This window comes from Mastomys coucha, unplaced genomic scaffold, assembly GCF_008632895.1.
Source record: "Mastomys coucha isolate ucsf_1 unplaced genomic scaffold, UCSF_Mcou_1 pScaffold21, whole genome shotgun sequence".
Classification (NCBI taxonomy): Eukaryota; Metazoa; Chordata; class Mammalia; order Rodentia; family Muridae; genus Mastomys; species Mastomys coucha.
The window spans coordinates 57,932,794-57,958,770 of NW_022196904.1; the positions used below are offsets into that span (position 1 = coordinate 57,932,794).

General features: G+C 48.0%; 1 protein-coding gene and 1 long non-coding RNA gene across 5 annotated transcripts in view; one reads left to right on the forward strand and one right to left on the reverse strand.

Annotated features, from left to right (window-relative positions):
• Positions 1 to 19,349, reverse strand: part of Synm (synemin) — a 30,405-nt gene extending 11,056 nt beyond the window's left edge. The window contains exons 1-2 of one of the 3 annotated variants that reach the window (XM_031386957.1): positions 18,389 to 19,348; positions 11,082 to 11,206 (exon numbers count right to left, since the gene is read on the reverse strand). In XM_031386957.1, the coding sequence (XP_031242817.1) occupies positions 11,082 to 11,206; positions 18,389 to 19,198 (935 nt within the window). In that variant the 5' untranslated portion in view covers positions 19,199 to 19,348. Of the gene's footprint in view, positions 1 to 11,081; positions 11,207 to 18,388 lie in introns of all 3 variants that reach the window. The other 2 variants (XM_031386958.1, XM_031386959.1) reach the window with 2 other exon arrangements.
• LOC116102372 lies at positions 18,189 to 22,273 on the forward strand. Of its 2 annotated transcripts, none has more exons than XR_004123105.1 (2): positions 18,189 to 19,491; positions 20,879 to 22,273. It is a non-coding gene; the product is annotated as an uncharacterized LOC116102372 (long non-coding RNA). The 2 variants fall into 2 exon arrangements; XR_004123104.1 differs by having other exon boundaries at positions 18,189 to 19,454.
• The last annotated feature ends 3,704 nt before the right edge of the window (positions 22,274 to 25,977 follow it).

The window sequence follows — 25,977 nt, forward strand, 5'->3', positions numbered from 1 at the left end:
AGAACCTTGAGCCCAGGTGGCCCACTTCCAGAGTCTCACTCATCAGTTCCTAGGCTTCCCCATGAGACAGGGATGGTGACATTACATGCAAATGTCAGAACACACACACATTCTGCCACTAGACCCTCCATGTAACATTCATAAAAGCAACCTCTCAGTAATTTCATCCCAACTACCCCACTATCCCATTTGTGGCCTCCTGTATGAATTCCTCATCTGTGTCCCAGTCACTGGCTGGATCCTAGAAGGCAGATGCACATGCCATCTTGCAGAGCCCAAGCACCCAACGCAGCGCTTGAGATGGACAGCTGGCCTCTGAGTTCTCAATTCATACTACTGAAGCATATGCCCTTCAGTGACAGCACTGAACACTGCCCTGTCAATACAGTTCTAGGGACTACTACGGCAAAGTAGGAGAATAAACTACTAGGGAGCTTTCCTATGACCTCGTCAAAGCTGAAGGAACAGGCTTGTACAACTTTAAGAAACAGGGAGAGAGCTCTTCGAGCTCTCACCAAACCTGGTTATTTTAAGAGCAGGGTAGGAAAGCTGCCTCCAGGCCACCGAGACTGTGAGAATGCCAACCCCCTGAGTCACTGGCTATTAGAGAGAACTTCATATAGCTCTCTAACAGGAAAACAGGCAAACAAGAGGGAGACCAGTCCCTGGCCTCATTAGGAGCTTTACACAACTCCATGACATGAAGTGAGTTGTAATGTGGCCTCTGGCCCCATTCCAGGCCCTAATGGGCCACCCAGCAACCCAACCAGCCAGTGATGGGGCTGTCTGTCTGGGATAGATGGTGCAAATGAATTTCTGGGCATATCCACTAATGCTCAGCACTGCAGGCCCAATGCTGATGAGCAGTACATCTTCTATAACTGAGGACCAGGGAGGGGAACGGAAGCCGACACTTCCAGGAGTGACACCTGTGAAGAACCTGCCATGGTCCAAGGGTCTTTGGATGGTTCGCATTGTGCTTCCAAGCAGGTGTGGAACTTGGGGAGAAGAAAACAGAGCCACAGACAATCTAAGATGCCCTCTTCAGCCTGTCCACTGTGCATAGCTGAGCTCCACAGAAGGAAGAGGGCAATATGGGTCCCCTAGACATCAATTCATAGCCAGGAGACAAGCTGAATTCCACTCCCAGGAGGCACATTGTTACACACATGTAAGAGTGCAGGATGTGGAAAAGGGAGAAGGTAACAGGGAAGACACAGTGCTAGCCACCTGTGGTCATTCTTTTTATGATCAGTTCTAAATTGTATCCAAAAGGCCAACTTCAGATCAACACCAGAGACTGAAAAAAAAAGTGAATGTAATTAGCAGACAAGCAAAGAATGCTGACAGAACAGAACAGATTCACTGACAGTGTGTGAGACAGCAAGTGCTAGAGGCAGGTGGCCTTGACTCAAATCCTGGGCATGACACTACCGAGTTCCATAAGCCTCCACAGGCATCATGACCAGGTGTGATTTACTGTCCGAATTTCTGAAATAGGAAGAACGCTTAGGTTTAGAATGGCAATTGAGTAAGCAGTAGATTATTCATAGAAGAATGGCTGCCACTAAATAAGTGCTTGATAAATATTATCCTCATGGTCACCATCACGTCTTCCTTCCCACCTCCGCCTTGAAGAAAAAAAGAGTTTTCAGCTAATTAAGTCAGTCAAAGGGGGCAGGAAAGGGTTTTGTTTTTTTTGTTTTTTGTTTTTTTTTAAATCTAGCTAGCACTCAAATATATTGTCTTCACTTATTTTTGTTTATTTTTGGATGGAGTCTCACAAGGTAGCTCAGGGTGGCTTTGAACTTGAGTTCCTTCTGCTTTAGTCTCTCAGGCACTAGGATTACAGACACATACCCAGCTTTTCTAAGCTATTTATTCTTAAACTGCAAGATTTTGTCCATTCCTTTTGCCTAGTAACCAACTCTTAGTGTGAAGCACAGATTTATAAAGTTCACCCCCAAAGGTAGGATTTAACTTTAAAAATGAACAAAATGTACTTTACTGAGATCTCATAAGAAGCTCAAAGAAATATTTTCTTTGAATATATGTGACAAGGTACAGGTGTCCTGAGAAGTAATGGGACAACGAGAAATACCATTCTCAGGAGGCTATAAACACCAGGAGTCAATCCTCACTGCTTCATAATGGAGAACCCTATCGTTCTCCATTAAAAAACCTCACTTTCATCCACTGTCATCAAAAAGTGCAAATGAGGAACTTTATACAGCCATTATTATGTGACTGGGGTTTTGTTGGTTTAGTGTGGGGGTAGGGCGCCATATGCACATGTATACAGGTATGTGCCTGCACAGAAGACAAACTCTGCGCTATTCCCTTGAATGGAGATCTCTCACTGAAATTAGAGCTAAGCTGGTAAGCCAGCAAGTTCCAGTAAAACCTCCTGTCTCTGTGCTTCCCCCTTCCCCAGCACTGGTTACATGGATTTTTATGTAGCTCCTGGGATAAGAACTCACATCCTCATGTCTGCACAGAGAGTGCTCTCTGGCCCACCAAGCCATCCTCCCAGCCCAGATGTGACTGTTTCTAACTTGTCTCTTCTAGAAGCCATCTTCCCAGCCCAGATGTGACTGTTTCTAACTTGTCTCTTCTAGATGATTTATTATTTTTATTTTATTTTATTTTATTATTGGTTTTTTGAGACAGGGTTTCTCTGTGTAGCCTTGGCTGTCCTGGAACTCACTCTGTAGACCAGGCTGGCCTCAAACTCAGAAATCTGCCTGCCTCTGCCTCCCAAGTACTGGGATTAAAGGCATGCACCACCACTGCCCAGCTATTATTTTTATTTTTTTGGACATGTATGTGAACATACATGTGCCACATCATGTATGATCAAGCCACCTGTGGGAGTCACTTCTTTCCTATTACTATATTGGTTCCAGGGAATCAAACTCAGGCTTGAGAGCAAGCACATTTACCCAGTGAGACACCCTTGCCAGCCCTAACTTCACCTTGCAAAAGGACTTTTGCCCTAAAGACTGGGCCAGTCCATTTCCACATTATGTAACCGCAACTGGGGAGATGGGCCGTTGCTATTTTCCTGGATTGTGTTCACTGTGAGAGAAATGGCTTACAGGAGGAAAGGTCTCTTTGTGGCTCAGTTTCACGAGTTTGTCTTCACCCTGTTTCTATGAACTGCCCTGAGGGTGAAATGTCATGGTGGGGCAGAGCAAGAGAAAGAGTAGAGAGGTGACCAGGGACAAAAGTGACCTCCTTCCTCCTTCCAGGTCCCATGCCCTAGTATGTACAACAACGTCTTCCCAATACTGCTATTCACTGTTAGCTACCAGCTGGCAGACAACCAATCCTTCATAAACACATGAGCCTTCTGGGCCATGCTTCCACACCACAGCCCAGGTGAGACACAGAACCACTGTAAATCCTTCACCCCTAGTCTTAGTTTCTTTTCTGTTGCTGCACAGACACCAGGCCAAGGCCACGTAAAGAAGAATGCGTTTCTGGAGGCTTGCTTCTAGCTTCAGAGGTTGAGTTCATGACCATCATGATGGGGAGCATGGCAGCAGGCAGCCAGGCAGGGAGCCAAGTAATGAGAGCCACATTTTGAGACAAGTAGTGCCAGGAAGAGAGAGAACTAACCGGGATTCATGTGGGCTTCTGAAACCTCAAAGCCCACCCCCAGTGACACACCTCTTCCAACAGGGCCACACCTCCTAACAACTTCACCAAATGGGGAACCAAGCAGTCTAACCCATGAGCCTATGGGGAATCATTCTCCATGCAAAGCATCACAGCAGGCAGCCCAGAACACAGAGAGCAAGGTCTCGTTTGAATTCAGACCCAGGCTGTACAAACAGTCATTCCAATGAGAATGATCAGCTGACAAGCTGAGCCTTCCTCCCATGGCAGATTTCGAATTCCTTTTCCCCACTGTCCTCTCTAGCAGCTTGTGGATGTAACAGCTTTGTTGCTGGTCTGTAAAGAGGCTACTTAGTTTACAATTGCACTTTCTGCTCCTTCTCCACCCAGAGCAGCTGGACCAGAATTTCCTGTGTGTAGAAAGCCATCCTCCAAGCAGAATAGCAGCCATGTCATTAGATCAGCTGTGCCCACTTCCAAGCATCCACCAGGTGCAGGCTAGTTGACTGTTGACATTTTCTCACAGTTGTGGTTGTAGTGACTTGACTAGGTTTGGCCCCCATAGATTCATGTGTTTCAATGCTTGTCCCTAGGGAGTGGCACTCTTAGGAGGTGTGGCCTTACTGGAATGGGTGTGGCCTTGTTGGAAAAAGTGCATCACTGTGTAGGCGGGCTTTGAGGTCTCCTATGCTCAAGGTCTGCCCACTGTAGAATGAGAGCCTCCTCCTGGCTGCCTGCAGATCAAGATAGAGAACTCTCAGCTCCTTCTCCAGCACCATGTCTGCCTGTAGGCTGCCATGCTTCATGTCATGATGATAACGGACTGAACCTCTGAAACTGTAAGCCACCCCCAATTAAATGCTTGCCTTTATATAAGAGTTGCCTTGGTCACGGTGTCTCTGTGCAGGAATAAAAACCCCAAGACAGTGGAGTGCGAGGTCTCTGGACCCTTGCTTGAGATTCCAGCAGCTCATTCCAACTGTTTATACATAATTCTGATATGGTCCTGGGGGGAGTTTGGGGGGGGGTTCTAGGGTACAGAGGCTAGGAGAGGCAATTGGAGAAAAAGCTCTACCTATGCTACTATGGAGCTGCCATCAGTGTACTGTATGAAGACTCCCCAGTGTAGACACTTTGAGGTCACCCATGCTCTTTAAGTGAGGCCATTGCCTCCAAGAGTGGAATTGTACTTGAGTTGTCCCTGGGACCTAACAAGGAGGCAGACATTGTTTACAACTGTCCCGTGGACGGAGTTCTCGAGACACAGTGACTTACTGTGAGATGACTGGGATGCTGTAGCTTATGTATACTGCCATCCTCAGATTATCAGTCACTCACTTCTGGTGAGGGCCCTGTGCTGGGTGCTCCAGCCAGGAAAGCCCCAGCTCCCAGGCTGACTCCACAACAGCCAAGGCCCCTGATGCTCTGGCCACTTCTTTCAGGACTATATCACTGAAGCTCCATTGACAAGAAGAAAGCCCTGGTTTCTACCCACAGATATCCAGAACCTCTGCTCCCCAGACTTCCTATATCCCACCTGCCTGAAGTTGCCCCCCCACTCCCAACCCTACTCCCCTCCCCGTCATGGTTCCAGCCTGGGACTGTGCCTGGCCTGCTACAGAAAGCCCTCTGTCAGGCCCAGGCACCTGCTGCCTAGCAGCTAGCTTCCTTTCCAGAGTCCTGCTCACTCCCCTTCATCTTTCCTCCTTCCACACATTTTTGAAAACATGCTTGCCCACTTGGCGGGCCTTCCTGGTCCCTTACTGACGGTCCGCTTCTTAGCCCCACATACACACCGGCAGGACCCAGCTCAATGCCTGTACCGTTGGCAGCCTTTCCCTCCCTTCTCTAAGCCACCTTTATCACTTGCCAACTGGCAGCAAACCATCTCCAGCATTTCCTCCAAAGATTGCATTTTATAATGATAGAATGTGGTGTCCATCACCTCAAACTTCTCCTGCACCCCCAGGTCCCAAAGTGTCTGTTCAAACGCCCCTACCCTTCCCAGATTCTTTGGGGCAGACTGTAGGCACAGGCTCTCCATCCCATGACACAGCCCCATAAATGAGGGCTGGCTCATGCATGACCTGCAGTCCTCCAGGTCAGGCCCTCAAATGACTGGCATTGTCACAAATGCCACCAGCCTCCGTCATCATGCCAGTCACTCATTCTGCCTGGAACTCTCTCCCCATCCCACATAGTGGTTTCCTGACTTCCCTTCCCACAAGAACCAGGGACAGCACCTCCAGAAATCCCTCTCCACATGCCCTAGGTTCTTCCAGCTGCAATCTTTGCAACTATTTACTGCCCACAGCATCCCAGCTCCCAGTTCCACAGAGGGAAAGTCCTGAAGTTCAAATCTTGGGCTTTTAACTTAGCAACAATGTGATCTTTCAAGTAACCACTCCCCTGAGCTGGAGTTTCATCATCGATGTATGCCTCTGTTGTATGAACTTCGGGATACTATGATACTATGGCACAGCACACAGGAGGTGGCAAATAGTAAGCAGGAGGCAGCTTGCACAACCTGTCATGCATTATCAATCAAAAGATCAAGCAGGTGGCCTTAAGATACATTTTTTTTTAAAAAAAGGAATGTATGATAATACATGTCAGACAGGCAGCCAATCAAAAGACAGAGCAAGCTAATTTAGCAAATGTACCTAAAGGCACACAAGAGCACTTCCAATTATGTTAACTTTCTGTTTGAAATTTTTCATGAGACATCGTTGAGAAGATGGGACCCTACACGCTGACACAAATCCGCAAGTAAGGATCCAGAGGACGAGTTACATGCTCATCTAGAATGACCATAGCTTCACGTTCCATCCAAACTGGGTCTCTACCAGGTGCATCCACAGGACTCTGTGACCTCACACAGAGCCACTCTGGCCCCATAGAGATGGCTATATCAGCTTAAACTGAGCAGGCTGATGAGCAGGACCAAACAAGAGCCTGCAAAACCATCCTACTGTCCCTCCGGCGTATAATATTCTACCCTTGGTCTCTCCTCCATGATGCCACCGAGACAGGCTCAAACCTGACAGTGAAGATCGGCTGCTTCCAAGCAGCACTGCACACACACACACATTGCCTTGGATCTTATTAGAAGGCCACTAGGATATAGCAGGTTGGGTTTGGGCTTGGGATTCCACATTTCCAATGAGCTTGTGATAGTCTGTGCTGTAGGAGCTGCTGGGTGTGTACCCCAAGATGGACTGGGCCCAAGGTTCTCCATGCTGGTGGCACCTGTCAATCACCTGGAGAGAGGTTAAAGCCACCATACCTGGTCCCACTCTGCACCAATCTAATGGAATTGTAAGGGTTAAAGTTAACATGTAAATGTCATTGGCCCAAGTACAGATAACTTCCTGAAATGCTGGGGGCTGTTGTTCATGTAAGATAACAATGTTTTTACTTCAGCAAACAAGATTGGCTGTCCAACTGCACAGGATGTGCTTGATCTGACATAGTAGGGAGGTATGGAGGCAGGAAGTATGTCAGGGTATATGCTTGCCCCTATGGACAAAGGTGGGAAGTACCATAGCCCCATGGGTTCTGCCTTTATGAACACCTGACTAACCTAATTCAGAGCCATTTTCTGGGAATCCTAGGCACAGAGTGGGCCAGTGTCCATCTTCCTGGCCAGAATTCAATAAAGCTTGCTTTAATTGGATGATCTCGCAATTTGCAGGCTTAACAGAATCTCTGGGGTTAGGATCCCGGGGGCCTCCAAGAGCCCTGGAGGATTTTCTGTTCTGCATCTAAGCATCCTTCCTCTCACCACTTGCTGGGAAAATCTGGTGCCACGGAGCAGGGGAACAAGTTTTCCCCACCCACACTGCTATGATCAGCCCCGGAGGCAGAATCCAGCATAGCCCTTGTCTGTCTGAGAGGCAGAATCCAGGACAGCCCTTGTCTGTCTGTGAGCCTTATCCCTTCTCTGGTATCCACAGTGAAGCACAGTCCGATAGCCACTGCCAACAGCCAACTGCACTGCAAGAGGCCGCGGCCATGTTGGCTGTCTTCGAATGCCTGAGGCCTCATTCTCACATGAAGCTGCCATGCAGGCCATGCTACCGGTGGACCAGGGAGAATTGAAGAAAACCTCCATCCTGGAGTTTCCAAGGTTTTTTTTTTTTCCATTCTATCTTACATTTACTTTTAAAACATACGGAGTCATTTGTAAATGATCCTACACTGGGGGAAATCTGTAAACCTGTAATCCTACTTTATGATTACTTACATTTTTCCTTCTCCATGAAGGTCCCAGAAAGGAGCAAAATATCTGGGTTAGAAAGTACTCAGGGCCGGGCTGTGGTGGTATATGCCTTTAATCCCAGCACTTGGGAGGCAGAGCCAGGTGGATTTCTGAGTTCAAGGCCAGCCTGGTCTACAGAGTGAGTTCTAGGACAGCCAGCGCTATACAGAGAAACCCTGTCTCAAAAAAAAAAAAAGGAAAGAAAAAGAAAAAAAGAAAAAGAAAGTACTCAGGGCCCTGGAGAGCTGGCTTTGGTCAGCAGATAAACTGCAGGGAGATGATCCTGAAGCTTTAAAGAGGCGCAGGACCTTCCCTTTCCTGTGACCTGTTGGGTCACACAGGCTCCAGAGGGAGACAATTCCTGTCTCAGTGTCAGTGCTGCCACCTTTCTACCCCATGGGGCCAAATGTTCTGTCTCACTGCCTTCAGAGAGGAGGGCAGCTGAAGAGTCCGCTTTCAAAATTGGCAGATGGGTTTGTGAAGATCCCAGGGCACAACAAGGGTGCTAGCACACACAGGACACCTGTGCTCACCCCACACAGCTTACTGAGAAAACTGAATAGAGGATGATAGGAACTCGATTCGGTATACTCATTGCTGATAAAGAAAAGAAAGGAAAAAAGAATCCAGGCATTTGACTTACAGAAAGAAATGCGTTGTAATAACAGCCTATGTGTCTTCAGTGTCATGGGTGTCTACGAGACTAAACCTAAATGGGGAATGTGGGAAATGCAGCCATGCCGACTGACCACCAAGGCCAGCCAGCCACTGCTGGGCAGGGCGAGGCAGCCTAGGCTTCTGATTTCCCCTGGGCAAACTTGGACAGCAGAAAGGGGTCCAATGAAACCCATCACTAACTCCCTGAAAGGGTTGAGGCTTTTAAGCACCTAAGAGGTGGTCAGGTTTACCGGTAATGGGTTTAGAAGCATTGCAGCAACAGGCAGAAGCAATCAGTTGTGTCCCTGCAGATGGCTGCTGATGCAGAAATGGCTCATGATCAATGTGCTTAGAAGAGTGAAACTGGGAATATTGTGAGCATTGTAGCCAGGATCTGGATGCTTGGGCAAGCTGCCTGCCTCTGCACTCTTGCTTTTTGGCAACTGTGAACCAGAGGCATGACAAGAGAAGAAAAAAGGGACTCAAACCCCCAGAGAAGCAACACATGAAACTGAAGTTTCCTTATATGAACTAATATGAAGAGGAAACAGGAAATTCTGCCCGCTCCACCCCCATCAGGTGAGAGCTAAGATAAGACACAGGAGTCAGATTCTGGGGCTGCCTGGCATGTGTCATACAACAGTGCCTAGTTTGGGCTCCCTCCCAGAAGGGTCAGCCCCAGTCTACACACCTCACCAGAGGCTGGCCCCACCCCACGCTGGAGCAGGCTTCCCCTGGCTAGGAAACTCACAAAGCCAGATGTCTGGCTCAGGAGCTTGAGGTTGGAAGGTCATAAGCCTAGAGCTGTCACAGGATGGAAACAGGATGGAACCCACAGAGACAGCCATATGGATCAACTATGCCTAGAACCCAGGGCTTTTTCAGTTGTATGAGTAGCATGTTCCTTCTTTGACGCAAACCAGTCTGAAGAACTCACACCTGAAGAACATTCTGTATTAATATTCTCTTTCTCTCCAGTAAAGCCCACCTGTTTACACTCTCCCTTACCAGGGAAACTCAGAACTCTTTTGCGGCATCCATGTGAATACCCAGCCAGCTTATTTTTTCAATTGTTAATTCCATGAAATTTCCAAGAATGCCAGAGGAGGGCCTAGGGGAGGGATGGGGGGAAGTGCCCTACCACCCCCATCTCCGAGCCCTGAGTCCAGGTACCCTCTGCATGGAGGGTAGCAAGGCACAGCCCCAGGACCTAGCCTCAATTCAGCTGAGGCTTTCCAAGGGCAGCCATACCCCCGGGAGGACTCTGTCTCTCAGCAGCCTTCTATGCCTGAGCTGCTCAACAGCCTACTTCTCCATTAATGGAAATTAGAACCAAGTAAAGCTGGTCTTCTATTCGGAAAGGCATCAAGGCCAGGCTAAGACTGTGGGGTGAACTTCAAGCACACACCAGGCAGATACTATTGTCTTTCAATGGATATAAAACAACCCCTTGCTTTGATATTCTGATAGCAAAAATCAGATGTGGCAGAGGCAGCCTGCAGGGAGTGATGAGCTGGGTCTGCCTCTTACCTGTTCTGTCCCTAGCCAGAGTCCCCCTTCTTATCCATTCTAGGTTTTGCTCTGTTCTCTGCTAAGGGTGACACTATTGCAGTATTCCTATGACAACTGTGTCCTTTTCATTGGCCAGGGCAGTGGCCAAAGCCCCATCACACCTGTAATCCATCTCTGATTACAGTTCTGTGGATGAAGTGGCTATAATGTCCCCCTTTACATGATTTGGTGGGAAAGTCACAGGTCTGCAGCCAGATATGGCCGGATCAGCTCCTACCACAGACAGCCCTCGGCTGCAAACATCTCTCTCACAACTGTAAGAGGGACATATGGCATCCACTTAGACAGTATACTGGGAACAGAGGCTACTCAGCATGGTGCCATAATGGTACCACAGATCCATAATGATTGGGTTACTGTCACCATCTTTACTAATGAGAACCCTGGTCTCTACAGACCTTCCATCTTAGGTTTCTGGGGTCTGGCTCCCTCGGTGGCAGTCCTTGCTGTATATGAAAACTGTCAGCATCCCCTGCCCCCCAAATACACCATGACCTTTATGCCTAGGTTGGTTGTATTAGAGGTGACATCTTGGTAAAGAAAAACTGCCCCAGAGTCCCATGCTGCTCTCAGAGCACAGATGCTGTTTTTCAAGACCAAACCCAAGAGTCCCAGAAGGTCAGTTCCCTGAGATTTTGAAGCACCCACGTGGGTGGGTCAAGATGCCTAGCATCCACCTCTAACTTTTCAGAGCTTTGCTTACTCTTCTGTAAGCAGAACACCTAACTCCCAGGATCAAAGTAGAAACAGGCCAAGTCCTTAAACTCTGTCCAGGATACAGCAGGCGTGCCCAGTTCAGCTACGACAGTCACCAGGAGACTCCAGCAAGCCTAACTTGTCCCCTCCCCTCCTCTTCCCTTTGACTCTGTGTCCCTCACTCTGCCATGCCAAGGGCTGTTCTCTTCCTTGTCACAGAGCCACAGGGAGTCCTCAAAGACCACATGGAGACAGACTCAGCACAGACTCTCACCTGTAGGTGGCTACCTCCAAGCTGAGGCCGGTCTTCACCTGCAGGAGCTCCTGGTAATCCCGCAGCCTGTCAGCCATGGCCAAGGTAAGAGCTTCCTTCTCATCCTCCAGGCTGTCAATCACTCTCTGAAGAGAACAGAGAACCTTTAGATCCATATCTCAGAGCTTCGTAAACAGGACTACCAACCGGGCATAAACATACCAACAGTGCAGGGAATAAAAAGAGATGTCCGGGGTAGGGACAGTTTCAAAGAATGACTCTTACAGGTGGAAGGTTCTCCCTTTATGTGGAGGGCAGGTGCTTTTCTTGTTGGAGTTCCTCACAAAATGGAGGCATAGTTTATTAAAATCACGTCTGCTTCAGACATCAGGACACATAGGAGATCCAAATACATCCAACCAGGTAACTAAGATGCTATTTAAATGTTAGCCATGACTGGAAATACTTTATAATACTTAAAACAGAAGTTACTCTCATATGAACTAAAATGTCTCCCAAACTCGTCATTGTCCCAATAACAGCAGATAAGTGAATATAAATACTTTTATTTTACCTAGAAGTGGTATTTTAAGATAATCTGGGGAGAAATATATTCCAAGCATAAATGAACAAACTCAGACCTTGGCTCCTGGCAGGTCATACAAGTACTGTACCTGCCCAAGGTATGCCTTGACTAGCTTAATATCGTGGCGCTTCTAAACCTCCCTGCAGCTAGCAAACACTCCCCTCCCATATTCCTGAGTTAACATCTTTAAAAATCTATATTTCATCTCTGCTACCCTAGACCCAGTTGGGGAAGTGGCCCCTAAGGGCTAGGTTCCCAGATTCTTCACATGGTGACAGGCCTTTAAGTGTCATCCTTCTGCTTCCCCGTCATGGCAAGTGTCTGTCTTCTTCCCCCCATTCTCGGTCCTTTGCCCACGAAATCTAAAAGTCCAGCTCCATCTCCCTTCCCAGTCAATAAAGAATTGACTGTATGGCAATTCTTTATTATCAATGGAAGCCAGATGGGGGCAGGGACCCTCAGGTCTGGAAGCATGGCTTTTGGGAGCCAAGATAAGACAAAGCATTAGAACCAATTCCCAGCACAGACCCATACATAAATGTTCCTTCTGGAATATAGTTAATAAGCCCACCCCGCCCCCACCTGCTTGATTTCCTCCATTGGTTTTTCCCAAATTGGGAGACACTGCGAACCCAATCAGGCTCTTGACCAGAAACCACATAGACCAGTCACACCAGGTAAACTGAATTTAAGATTAAATGATCAAGACAATATTACCCTCTTCAAAATGTCCATTTCAAGCCAATGCTATCCTTTAGTTAATGCATGTTTTATAATTATTTTATTTTATTTGAGACAGGGTCTTCCTATGTAGCCCCGCTATCCTGGAACTCTGTATGTAGACGAGGCTGACCTCAGATTCACAGAGATCCTTCTGCCTCTTTCTTCCGAGTGCTGGGATTAAAGGTGTCCACCATATCCAGCTGGATTAATCATTTTTTTAAACAGTTTATTATGTAGATAATCTGCTTTTTGTAGCACTTCCATTTCTAAGCCATTGATTATAATAAGTTTTCTGTTTACAAAGGGTGCCAAGTTTTAAAATTTTCCCTAAAGATTTATTTTAAATTGTGTGTGTGAGAGTGCATGAGTGAGTGTATGTGTGTGTGAGTGAGTGTGTGTGTGTATGTGTGTGTGAATATGCACATGTGAGTGTAGGTGCTCACAGAGGCCAGAAGTATTACTGACATGGTTGCTGAAAATTGAACTCACATCGTCTGTAAGAGCAGTACACATACTTAACCCCTGAACCCTCCTCCATTCTCAGCTTAAAATATTTTTAAAACAAAATTCATTTGGTTTTAAAGCAAAGAAATATATTTAAGAAGCATTAATGTGGGAGAAGATGGCTCAGAGGTTAAGAGCATTTGATCTCCTGCAGAGGACCTGGGTTCTATTCCCAGCACTTACTCAGTGGCTCACAACATCTGTAATTCTAGTTCCAGGAGATCCAATGGCCCTTCCTGACCTCTGAGATTACCAGGCACACATATGGCACACAAATACATAAAATAAAACAATCTAAAAAATAACCATTAATATCCCAGGGCATGTCATGTGAACAGATTCCAAAGCTGCCATTATAGGCAGATAAAGCAGTTCACCAAGGCAGACCACCTGCCAGTCTTAAGTGAGACTTAAGATTTGGCAATAATATGTATTCCTTCTACAGTTAAGACTCCATGCTAAAAACCTCTGTTTCCCTGCTTTAGAGAGAACAGAAATTCAGATGCAAAGTTAGAATCTAAAATGCTCTCTCTCTCCCTCCTTATGAGTGTGTGTGTGTGTGTGTGTGTGTGTGAGAGAGAGAGAGAGAGAGAGAGAGAGAGAGAGAGAGAGAGAGTACCACACACATGCTGAATCTTCTTAAGAGGTTCTCACTACAGCCCAGGGTGACCCATAACTCACGATTCTCTGCTTCCAGAGTGCTGGCATTGCAGATGTGTATTGCCACACCTGGCTTGTTATCCTTTCTACCACAAGAAATTTGACCTAATCGTTAAAACTTGAGGATTTATCAATTATGCCTCACAAAGAAGTTTATCTGATGCTAAACTGCTTAGAAAAAAAAAATGGGGCTGGTGAGATGGCTCAGCGGGGAAGAGCACTGACTGCTCTTAGGAAGGTCATGAGTTCAAATCCCAGCCACCACATGGTGGCTCACAACCACCCATAATGAGATCTGACACCCTCTTCTGGTGTGTCTGAAGACAGCTACAGTGTACTTACATATAATAAATAAATAAATCTTAAAAAAAAAAAATACCAGATGAACTCAGTTCTCCACCCACAGTTCAAAATTACAAGCCACGCCACAGTGCTGCCCAGGAAGATGCTCTCCCTCCCCCAGTGCTAAGGCTGGTTTTCTGTGCCCCACCCCACAGAATATGAACAGGAAACTGAAAACTACGCTGAAGTCCAAACAAATATAGTTTCAAGCAAATTTCCCCGTGAGTCAACTCTTCCCAAATGGTGAAAGGAAAAGCCGTTGGCTTCTGGAGGCAGGAGTGAAATAACAACCAATCCTGCCAGTGGGAGATAGCTTCAGACTCCGGCTCTGCTCTGCCAAAACTTTTCACGCCCAGGACCAGGCCAGGAGTGCTGGGGCCTCCCACACAGGGTAGTACTTCCAGCCCATACAGAAGCAGTTTTATCCAAGGCTCCAGAGACTCAGGGGAAAGCCCAGTCTTTCGGCTGCCATGCAGAGAACTTTCCAGCCACATCATCAGCGATGCTAAGCTCTAGCTCTACCTCAGGGACAGTGGGCTGCCGCTCTCATCCCGGAGCTTGGGCCCTCCCTGGCTGAACATATCAGATAGAACGGCCAGAGCTTGCTAATGTCCTAGCCAACTCAGGTCTTAAACATTAGAGCTCAAGGGAACTTGAAGACTAGGATAGCTCATTCACACCCAAAATTAAATATATTAATAAGAAGCATGAATTGAGTCAGGTGTGGTGATATATGCCTTTACTCCCAGCAACTGGAAGGCAGAGGCAGAAGGATCGTTGTAAGTTCAAGGCCAGACTGGTCTACATAGTGAGTTCTAGGGCAGCCAGAACTATATAGACCAGAGAGACCTTATCTTAAAAGGAGGAGGAGGAGGAGGAGGAAGGGGAGGAAGAAGAGGAGGAGCAGCAGCAGCAGCATGAATTGTATGCTCTCTCTGTGTTTCTAGCTGTACCAGGCAGCACAGTACACTACAGAGCATTTCAGAGGCATCTCAAACTGTGTATAAACTGGACTCAGACCTCTGATCTTTACATGCCCTTCTGCAAAGAGTACCCTTCTTCTGGTTGCCATTCACAGTCCTGGGGTCAACTCTGACACCCTGCCCCAAGGTCACCTATATCCAACCTGTCAGCAAACCTTGATACAGCTTCAACTTGAAAGAAGAGCCCTCCCTCAGTCTACCATTCTGCTTCCTGGCCAAGCCTCCCGTAGCCTCGATTGCTGCAGCACCACTCCTACACTGGTCCATGAAGACTATGCTCAACTCAGCGAAGACTGATCTACTACCACGTTCACTCTGCTGGGGACTCCCTGGTAGCTTTCAGTGGGACTCAGATTTTTTTTTAAAAAGGGCCCTGGAGCTGGAGAGATGGCTCAGTGGTTAAGAGCACTGACTGCTTTTCCAGAGGTCCTAAGTTCAATTCCCAGCCACCACATGGTGGCTCACAACCATCTGTAATGGGATCTGATGCCCTCTTCTGATGTCTGAAGACAGCAACAATGAACTTACATAAAAAACAAATAAACAAAAACCAAATAAACAAATCTAAACAAAACAAAACACCCCAGCCACCCTCTGCTTCATGGTTCTAGTCCTGCTGGCTTCCCAGGTTCTCAAGGAGTGCCTTGCACTGGTGCCACGTCATCATGGCCTCCTGTGGCCTCTTTCTTTTTGCTATTTTTCACTGCTTCATCCCTAGCCAAAAAGGAGACTGGCACCTAAGGGCCCAACAACCATTAACTGGATATATTAATTAAAGCCACCCAACCAATAGCAACCTGTGAGCTGCTTTTCATTTTCACAGAGGAGGAAACAGGACCATACAAGGGTTAATGAGCTTCATCTTGAGGAAATCTTATAATCTGAGATAGCGTAAGAATCAGAATTCAGCCCAAAACAGGAAGGCTACAAAAATGCTGAGCCTTAATTACACAGCTAACCCTGTCTGCCTTCTTTTCAAAAGAAACGTCTCCTTTGTATTTTGGAATCATTCACAAACAGTTGGAGCTGGCAGCTGAGAGTCTCCATCGGAGAACAAAGTCAGTGTTTCTAGGGTAAGGCTGGAGTAAATGACAACATCTTCAAGACCTTTCTCAGGCCCCTTGCTGGTCTTCTAACATCTCCTGCCACCAGGATACAGAAAAAAAAAGCCAATAAATAAATAAATAAATAAATAAATAAATAAAAGCTAGAATCATCCACCATGAAGGGTCTGAAAGCATCCTCAGGTTCCATGATAGCAGGCTACCTCTGGCCTGGCCCTTAGAAAGACCAGTTATCACTCCAGCTATGCAGAGTTAAAGGTTTCTCTTGAATAAAACATACAGAAGAGAGGAAACATGGCCCAGCAGTGAACTGCTCACATGAGCCAGGATGGAACTTACTGACTGGCGGCCCACCCTTGTCTTTACCATCTGTAAAACAGGGTTAATGTTAGATTCTACCTTCTGAGACTGAAGTGTGGACTAAGAGTGAATACATAGACTGAGCCTGATACCTCCCAAGGCTGTTAGTAGTGCAACAATTTTACAGACAGTCAGCTAAGCCAGTCTTTATATTTTCAGTCTCTCCAGACTACACATCTAAGAAATAAAAAAAAAAAAAAAAAAAAAAAAGATAAAGGTAAAGGCTTGGGATTGAAACAATATTTTCTCCATCATATAATTCTGAGCACTGTTTATGATTGGGGAGAAATGTTTCAGAATAGGATCTGAAATGCAGTTGCTTTATGATAACTGGGCAAAGAATTATAATATAGTTAAGATTGCAGTTGAGAACATTTAGCAAAACCAAAACCTAGACAAACTGGGACTGAAGAAGAAATCCATGTCCCCATCAACACTGTCCCGGCTCTCGTTTCCAGGGAGAAAAAAAGCCGAGTCTGAAACAAAAAGATCCCAGGGTGGGGAGCTGAGGGTGGGGTCCTATTGCAAGTCAGGTGTGACCTCAGGAGTGACTTCACTAGTGGTCTGCAGTCTTGTGGAAGGGCTGGACACTGACTCTATATGCACTTCCGATTCCCACTCTTTCCTCCATTTGGGGAACTCTCCTTCTCTCTGTCTCAGATTTGTCCCTGAAGATTTTATTAGTGGGAAAAGGTTAGGCTGTTATAAGAACCTTGAAGCCAGAGCTTCTTCAATGCCCACAATCTCCCACCCACTCTCTAGCTCCTTGGCCAAAATCCTAGCCCATCACTGGGGACCCAGGGGAAATCAGGAGATGCTGACTACCCGATCACCCCAGTCATTCATTCCACGAATCTCATTTCCACTCCTGACTTTTAAAACAATGATATCACAGCCGAGCAATGATGGCACATGCCTTTAATCCCAGCACTTGGGAGGCAGTGGCAGGCAGATTTCTGAGTTTGAGGCCAGCCTGGTCTACAGAGTGAGTTCCAGGACAGCCAAGGCTATACAGAGAAACCCTGTCTCAAAAAACAACAAAAACAAACAAACAAACAAACAAACAAAGATATCACAACATCTCCAACCTTCAGCTCCTAGCTGCAAACTCTTCTCTTCAAATATTTCTGAAGTTGTGCATGTTTTACTTCAGACCAACTTCCTGAGAACCCCTAATAGTATGATTTGGGAGTAATTCTAATTCTGGCTGGGATTGGGCTAGTTTGGGAGCCAAACACTAGGGCCACACTGAGCTTACAGACAATAAATCAGCCACAGGTATCCGTGTGCAGTGTCAGAGGGTTAGAGCTCAGCTGCTCTGAAATAAGAACCCTTTATATTAGTCTGTAGCTGTAATAACATCTCACCACAGGGACCTGCTTTCTCCTGGTTTTTACACAACCCAGAGATCTGCCCTCAGCTCATACTATGAGCTCTGACCCTTTTTCTGTAGGACAGTTACTTAGTCCTCTCAAGGGAACAAACAAAAACCAGAAAAATAGGACTGCCGCCTGAGGAGCTACAAGCAGCTGCCCCCGGCTGGGAAATAATTCTGGCAAAATAAAAAAGGTGCTTGGAGCCCTCTTTAAGCATGGCCGGCCTCCAGGTAAGGACTTGGCAGTGCCTTGCAACCTCCCAATGTGTTGCCTATCCCGGTCTGAAGTCTGGGCTGAGTTTTGGATTTCAGGCTACCAGCTTTACAAAAGCGCAGGAGAAAGAAAAGAAAAGAAAAGACAGAGAGAAAGAGGGAAGGAGGGAGAGAGAGAATAAAAACAGAACTAACAGGATCATTGATCAGCATGTGCCTAGACACGTCTGGATCTAAAAGTGAAACTAAGAAGACGATGAGCACTAGGCTAGCCACCGGGACCTGTCACATGGTGTCAGCCCTCCGACTTAAGGATCATTGCACCAACCCCTTATTCTTAGACTAACCATATGCCAGAATCCTGTGGCCTCATAAATAGCAAAGTTGCTGGCAACATAAGCTTCCCTGGGTGGGGCTGAACCGGCTGCGTGTCCTGGGAAACCCTAAGGCTCGCCCACTGGGTGCGCAGGGGTGAGTGAACAGGCTGTAAGGGATGGGTGCGGTCCCTTCCCACGGACCTGCCGCTCCTCCGCCTGCATCCCGTACTCCTCGCGCATCCGCAGCAGCTCATCCTCCAGCCTCGCGCGCAGCTGCTCCAACTCCAGCGCCTGGTTCCGCAGCGCGTCCGCCTCCTGCGCGCACAGCCGCGCCTCGTCCTCCGCCTGGAGCCGGCTCTCTTGGCCGCGGCGCAGCGCCTGCTCCAGCTCGCGCACCTCGTCCTCGTACAGCTGCATGCTCTCCCTCCACGACTCGGTCACCAGCAGGGCGTAGCTGTCGTGCACTTCCCGCAGGCGCGGCGGGGGCGCGGCGGGGCCGGTGGCCCGGGCTCGGAAGTGCATGGTGAGGCTGGCGGCGCGGGCTCGCAGATCTCGCACTTGGCGCTCGTGGGCAGCTTCCAGGTCGCGGCGCTCAGCCTCCAGCCGAGCCAGCAGCGCCTCGAGGGCGGCACGCGCGCCCAGCGCCTCCTCTAGCTCCCGCCGCTGCGCTCCCAGCTCGGCATCCAGGCGGCTGCGGGCAGTGCCGGCTTCCACACCCTCCCTCTGCAGCTCCAGCAGCTCCCTCCGCAGCGCGTCGCGCTCGCCCTCGGCCAGAGCTGTGGACCAGCTCAGTTCGTCCAGCTGCTGTCGCAGGCTGCGCGCCTCCTCGGCGTAGAGTGCCTGATCCTCGGCCCAGCGATCCTCCTGGCTCAGCCGGCTGCGCAACTCCTCCTCCAGCAGCAGGTTCTCGCGCTCCAGCTCTCGCACCCGGCACACGTAGTCATAAAGCCGGGCATTGAGCTCCTGGAGCTCGGCCTTTTCGGAGCTTGTTTGTAGCCGCCAGGACAGCATCTTGCTGGGTGTGCCGGACCCTTTTCGATTAACCGCTTGCCTCCTGCCCTGATCTTGTCCCCTCCGCCCCGCCGCGCCGCGCCCGCCTTGCCGCTGTCTCGGAGGCCCTTGGACTGGCGCACGGACTGGCGAGCTTCCCCACTTAGTGGCCAGGTCCCGCGGCCGTGGACTTGGGCCACCGCCTCCAGCCAATCAGGACGCGGCCCGCCGGCCTCTGCGGCCGGAGAGCGCCCCCTGCCGGAAAGATGGAGGCATGGTGAGGCTGCCCTGCACTGACCGCCTGGTGGCCCAGGGTAATCCCATGTGGGTTGTCGGATTACTGGGCTGGCTATCTGGGACACCTATGAGGCTCCCTGTTGCTACTCCAAGGGCGCATCTAAGTCCCAGCCTTCCTTAATGAAAAATTAATTGCCATTAAGTGAGAGATCCTTTACATAGAGGATGCTTCCAATTGGTTGCTCTGGAGATGGGGGGCAGGGATGTATTCTTTAGAGTTGTAGTTCAACGATAAAGGGCTTGCCAGATAAAGAGTGTGCCAGGCCCAGATATCTATACCCACCACCACAAAACAACTTTGCACATGTACATTGCACATCCACCTATATAAATATACCCGTTATAGTTTTTAGAGTAAGATCATTTCAGTGATTTTGTTTTTATTTTTTATGTGTGTGTTTTGCCTGCATGTATTTGTACCACGTCCATGCACACTGACGCCGGAAGAGGGCGTCAGATCCTTCTGGAACTGGAGTTAAAGGCAGTTGTTAGCCAAAATGTGGGCACTAAGAACTGAAACCACAGGCTCTGCTGCCGGTGCCCTTAATTTACACTGAGCCATCTCTTCAGCCCTACATATATATCTTTAACTTCTTGCATGAATGAATCTCCTTTTGCCAATATTTTATGTTTAGGTAAATTTTCTTTCCATGCAGATTGGGAAACCCTGTTCCTTTCTTGCACAAACCGCCTTTATGGAACTTCAACCTTTGAAATATAAGCATCATTCTGGTGGAGAAAGAACCTACAAAGACTTTGAAGTGCTCTGAGTACAGAACATTCTAGACACCTACCATCTCTCCAGACTTTTGCAACTGCCTTATACACACCCCCATTGTGACAGCCGGGGAGGGGGAACTGTCTTTTCTTTCAACTGTGTGCCCTTAAGGAAAAAAAAACAACCCACTCAGTTTAATTACCATAGAAACCACAGCTCTCTCAGTTTTTGCATACTTGCATTTCATTGCATTACATGGCAGTTATTTAAGGTCCAAAGGACAGCAACCAGAGTCAGTAGCATTACAGAGCACAGGAATAGGCGCTGCTGGCCCTGTGCCCACCTGGGGAGAGAGCAATGAGGAGGTCTGGAGAAGTCACCCTGTCAGTGGTATTTGCAGGGTCACGGGAAGATGGATGGCTCAAGGCCACCTGAGGAAGCTTTCAGGGCTCTGCTTGTAAAGGACAAGAGGCTGTCCTCGAACGACTGTGGGTCTTTGCTTCTCTGTTTCCCAGGTGCTATTCTTAGAGAGATAGAAATGGATGTGTCACATGTATGTCTCACTCAGGTCAGAATTCCCTCACTGTTTTAGCCGAGGCTAACTGGGGCTAGGGGGTGGTATTCAGCACTAAGACATTGGGCTGGGAACCCTAGATCCCTGTTCTTACCTGTTCTCCCATTCACAGGGGTGCGTCAACACTTGATCTCTGATGATCATCACTAGATCTGCCTGCTCACCCATCCTGAGCATCCTGTCCTTGGACACCCCATGATCGCAGACCCTCATGGAGCAGCTGTAGAGTCACATGGACTCAGCTGGAATGGTCAACTCTCAGCACTTTGAATGTCCAGACTCCCAGAAGTTCTGGCTGGGGGTAGGGAGCCATCAGTGGCCCCAATAAGAGGTTGTTTTGCTTTGACTCCTTAGGGTTTTCTTGCCCTACCCTCCCCCCCAAGTGTTGGATTGTAAAACTCAAAACTTCTCCTCACTTCTGCTGTAAACCCATCTCTAAGGAGATGACTGCTCTGGGCCACAGCTTAGCAGAAGAAAGATAAAAATAACAGAAACGTGCATGCCACTGATTAATATTCCAAAACAACATCCCACTGATCAGACCCAATCCTGAGAACTGAGATTCGGAGGTGTGGGCTAATGTCCTTAAATACATGACTGCAAAGTGTCAGAAGGAGCAAGCATATTAGAGGTGACCAGGGGAGACACAACCTGAGCAGGCAAAGGCTGCACATTCAAAAAGAAGAGAATTACCAAGTGGGAGGGAGGAGAGGGCTCTTTGCAAAGGACTGTGGGATGGAGACGCACCAGTGACTTAGTGCCCGAGTGCTGGGGTAGCCTGGAGCTCTGGAAGCTGGCCCCTGGATGGAGGAGAACTGCAGAATGCGTCCTAGAAGGGAGAAGGAGAGCCCAACCTCTCTTTTCCTGCTGTTCCCCTGCCAGGGTCTCCCACTGTGAAAGCCAGTAATTGCTGAAGCCTGGCCTTGGTGTATGGGATAGGTCTCCTGCTGAGTGAGACTGCCACTTGTTACAGTGAACCATGGGGTCGAACACAGCTACTGTGGAAAATAATTATACAAGCTTATAATTCACAATGCAACAAGAGGGAAATAACTACTCAAAATGTAACATGTCCTAATCATTCAGCTGCATTTTCTTATCTGTTCTTGAAGTTCTGAATGGATAATGTTCATGAACATTGTGTCTGGGTATTGAATATAGAAATCAGTCAGTGATTTGTTATCTTTGGCTGGGACCTTGCTTTGTGGGGTGTCTAGCCTTAGTCTTACCTTTGGTGTACCTCTATTAAGACTGCGGGTTAGCCAGGTGGTGGCTGCAGCAGTGCACACCTTTAGTCCCAGCACTGAGGAAACAGGGGCAGGTAGATGAATCTCTGGGAGTTCGAGGCCAGCCTGGTCTACAGACTGAGTTCCAGGACAGCCATGGTTACACAGTGAAACCTTGTCTCAAAAAAGAAACAATCAAACAACAACAACAACAATAACAACAACAAGGAAAGTCTACAGGTTAAACTTACGTTGTAGCTATTAAATTGGGAATAGTGTAACACCTTTCTCAGTGTCTCAGAACTATCCAGCTCAGCAAACAAGTTTGGAGTGAAGATTCTTCACTATTTCCTTGCTTGATAAACAAAAATATTTGTACCATGCTATACCTATTCATCAATTGCAACCATACACTATTGTCCAAGTCCTCAAAAGCCACAAGAATATTCTACAAGAATTAATTGATTATATGAAGCCTATGTTAAGGAGTTTTGGATATTTTACTATTGCTTATAATAAAATGTGAAAGCTGTCTCAATGCTGCCACACTATAAAAAGGTATGCACTTGCCCCTTAGGACGAACAACAATAGGAACTAACTAGTCCCTTCAGAGCTCCCAGGGACTAAACCACCAACCAAAGAGTACACATGGTGGGACTCATGGCTCCAGCAGCATATGTATAGCAGAGGATGGCCTAGTCGGTCATCAATGGGAGGAGAGGCCCTTGATCCTGTGAAAGTTCTATGCTCTAGTGCATGGGAATGCCAGAGCCAGGAAGTGGGAGAGGGTGGGTTGGTGAGCAGGGGGAAGGAGGAGGGAACAGCCCCACGCCCCCAGAGAGGAAACTGGGAAAGGGGATATCATTTGAAATGTAAATAAAAAAATATCTAATAAAAAAGGTATGCACTTTAATTAATACCTTACTACAAAAAAAATCCTTGTGGTCTTCGTTTCTGGTTTTCATTCTCATTGGAGTGGGTAATCTAAACTGTGCAAATAAAGGTGTATATATTAGAAAGTTAATATATATTATATTTCACCATGGAATTAAAAGATTTTTTTCACTTTGAATGTAAAAAGTCTTATCTTAATTATTGTGCTGTTGCTGTGAAGAGGCACCAGGCCCACATCAACCCTTAAAAAGGAAAGCGTTTAATTGAGAGCTTGCTTACAGGTTCAGAGGTTTAGTCCATTACCATGCTGGGAAGCCTGGTGGCATGCAGGCAGGTGCTGGTGCCGGAGGAGTAGCTGAGATGTTGCCATCCTGATGTCCAGCAAAGGGCTTGGGGGTTGGCCTGGCTTGAATTTTTGAAACCTCAAAGTCCACCCCTCCCCAGTGATACACCTCCTCCATCAGGACTTCCAGTAGGACACCTACCTCCTAATCCTTCCATGGCAGTTCATCATCTGCAGACCAAGCATGCAAGTATATGAGCCTATGGAGGCCAATCTCATTCAAACACCACAGACCTCTAAATATTTCTTTCTAGAACTGTCCTAACATAAAACAGATTTTTTTTTTAAAGCACTGTGTTAAAAATGGTATTTCTTGGATTTTTTTGTTGTTGTTGTTCATTGGTGGCCTTGGGGACTGAGCTGGGGCCGTGTGTGTGTGTGTGTGTGTGTGTGTGTGTGTGTGTGTGTGTGTCTCGGGCCCCAACCACTTTGAATTTCTCAGGCTGGAGCTGGCCTTGAACTCACCGTGTAGCCTCAGGCCTCCTCCAACTTGCATCCCTCCTGCCAGGCTCCACTAAAGGCAATGGTTTAAAATTGTGTTGTTGTTGGTTTTACTATAATCCTCTTTGGCAAGCAAACACTCATGAACCATCTATCTAACCTGTCGTTCATTTTAATGGAAAGAGATGTCAGTACTAGAGCAGAATGAAGAAGTGGGCTTTTAGTGAAGTCTGGAGGAAGTGAACACCTCCCGCCAGGGAGTGCTCAAGGATGGGGAGTCAAGAGGGAATGTGATAACTTGCCAAACCACCCCCTCCACAACCTTGAGAGTGGAGCTAGGCTCCCTGGAGAGGATTCCACAGCTAATCAGTAATGGAAAGCCCCTAGAATCCAGAGGGGCCTCTGTACTGGGTTGGGGAAGCAGAAATATTGGGGTCTTTTTCAAGCTAGGAGGAGGTAGAGTCGCGAGACCACGTGAGACCACGCCAGCTGGGCCTCGAATGTTAAAGGATCTTAACCTCTCTCCCTTTCACTCCAGCTCACAGCACAGAGAAGTGCTGTGCCCCAGGCAGAAAGCCAAAAAGGAAGAGCCTAACTATGTTTGGCACAATTTTTAGGGACACTGGGAAGATCTTGGCTAGACAGAAGTGGGGAGAAGATCTTGGGCACGGGAGCGCACAGGGGAGCTGAGCTCTCCCAGAGCTGAGGAAGGGGACCGAAGAAAGCAGAGTGCAGAGTGGTGACCAGTGCCTGGCACTGCCGAGGGTCTACGACCCTATCCTGGGCAGAGCTGTAAGGAGACAAGTAACTCAGGCTACTGGGACATCGTGGCTCATTCCTATTCCCCAGCCCTTAAGAGGCTGAGAAAAGAGGATCACTGTATAAGAACTGAAAGTGAAGCCTGTGGGTACACAGTGAGTTCCAGGCTAGCCCCGGGGCTGCAGAATGAGACCCCCCCCCATCCCTGTCTCCAAAAGAAAAAAAGAAAGAAAGAAAAAGAAAAAAAGCCAGTTACAGTATGGGATCCGATGTGAGAGCCTTAACCTGTATTTCCCTGAGGCATATACTGAGTCTGTATACAGCAAGCCAGAGAGAGCCACTCTAGCAGAGATAAGGACACCAGCAGGACCAGATAAACCTCCAAGATGACCTTGCACAAATCAGAAAGGCACCCTTTTGGAGCCCACTCTTCACAGCTTTATTGCTGGATAGTTCCCTGATGCTGAGGCATCTTTATCCAAGCCTTAGCAAGCCCAGCACTCACCCCTCCTCTGGACAGATGTCAAGCAGTGAGCCAGCCTCTCAGCCATCCATGGTAGCCCCTTGTCTCGGGCTTTGCCTTGATTGATGAAAACTAAGGTCCCTTAGGGAAGGCTAGTGAATGCCAGGACAGGTGACATAAGGACTAAGTAGGCTCCCAGCCCTGGTACCTTGTGGCCATTTAAGTCCCTCCAGGGAAGGGGACCAGATGCTCAAACTGATAGAGGCTGAGTTCCCATTATCCTGGTGGAAATGGAGGCTCAAAGCAGAAACTGGGGATGAGACTATAAATGCCATTGTTTTCTTCGTGCCTATGTCTGAGAACACATCTGTCTACAACAGGTGCTGCCAGGTAGAAAACAAGCAGATGAGGAGAAGAGAACACCCTGAGGCTGGCTCTGAGGGCTGAGGGGGGCACAGTGGCAATAGATACCTGTGTGACCTGCACACAGCAACTTCTGGGCCCTTTGATGAGAGGACTACCACAGAGCTATCCAAGGTGTGTCCTGGGGAGCCTGTCAAATGGAGAGTGCTGGGGCCATGTCCTCCCAAGTGAAGCTGATACCTGCCCAGAACCACAGGCTTACACCATCAGTTAATCCTGGCATAGCCCTGCCATGTGCTGGTCACTGTTCTGAGCTCTGAGACTGGAGGAGTCATCAGTACATGGCTCAGGGCCTGACACACAGCCCTCAGTAAACCTGGGTCATGCTCAAGGGTAATAAGATTAGAAGCTCAAAGCTTAGGCATCACTGGGAGATGGATGGCTAGGGAACCATCTCAGGAAAGCTGGGGAGAAGAGGAGAGTACCCAGAACACTGATGCTCAGCAAAATCCAGGGTCAGTGAGCTGGGGACCAGGGGAACTGAACCTCCCAGACTCAGTTTCTCCTCTGTAAAGCTCTTACTTCAGGGGGTTGCTCGAAGGGTTAGATGAGAATAGAAGGGCCTCAGGCATGTTTCCTCACACCTGTCACGTTGGGAAACCTACTTAAATTCTGCCTCTCCAGTAGAGCCCAGGGCATTCCCACTTGGCTGATTCTTCTG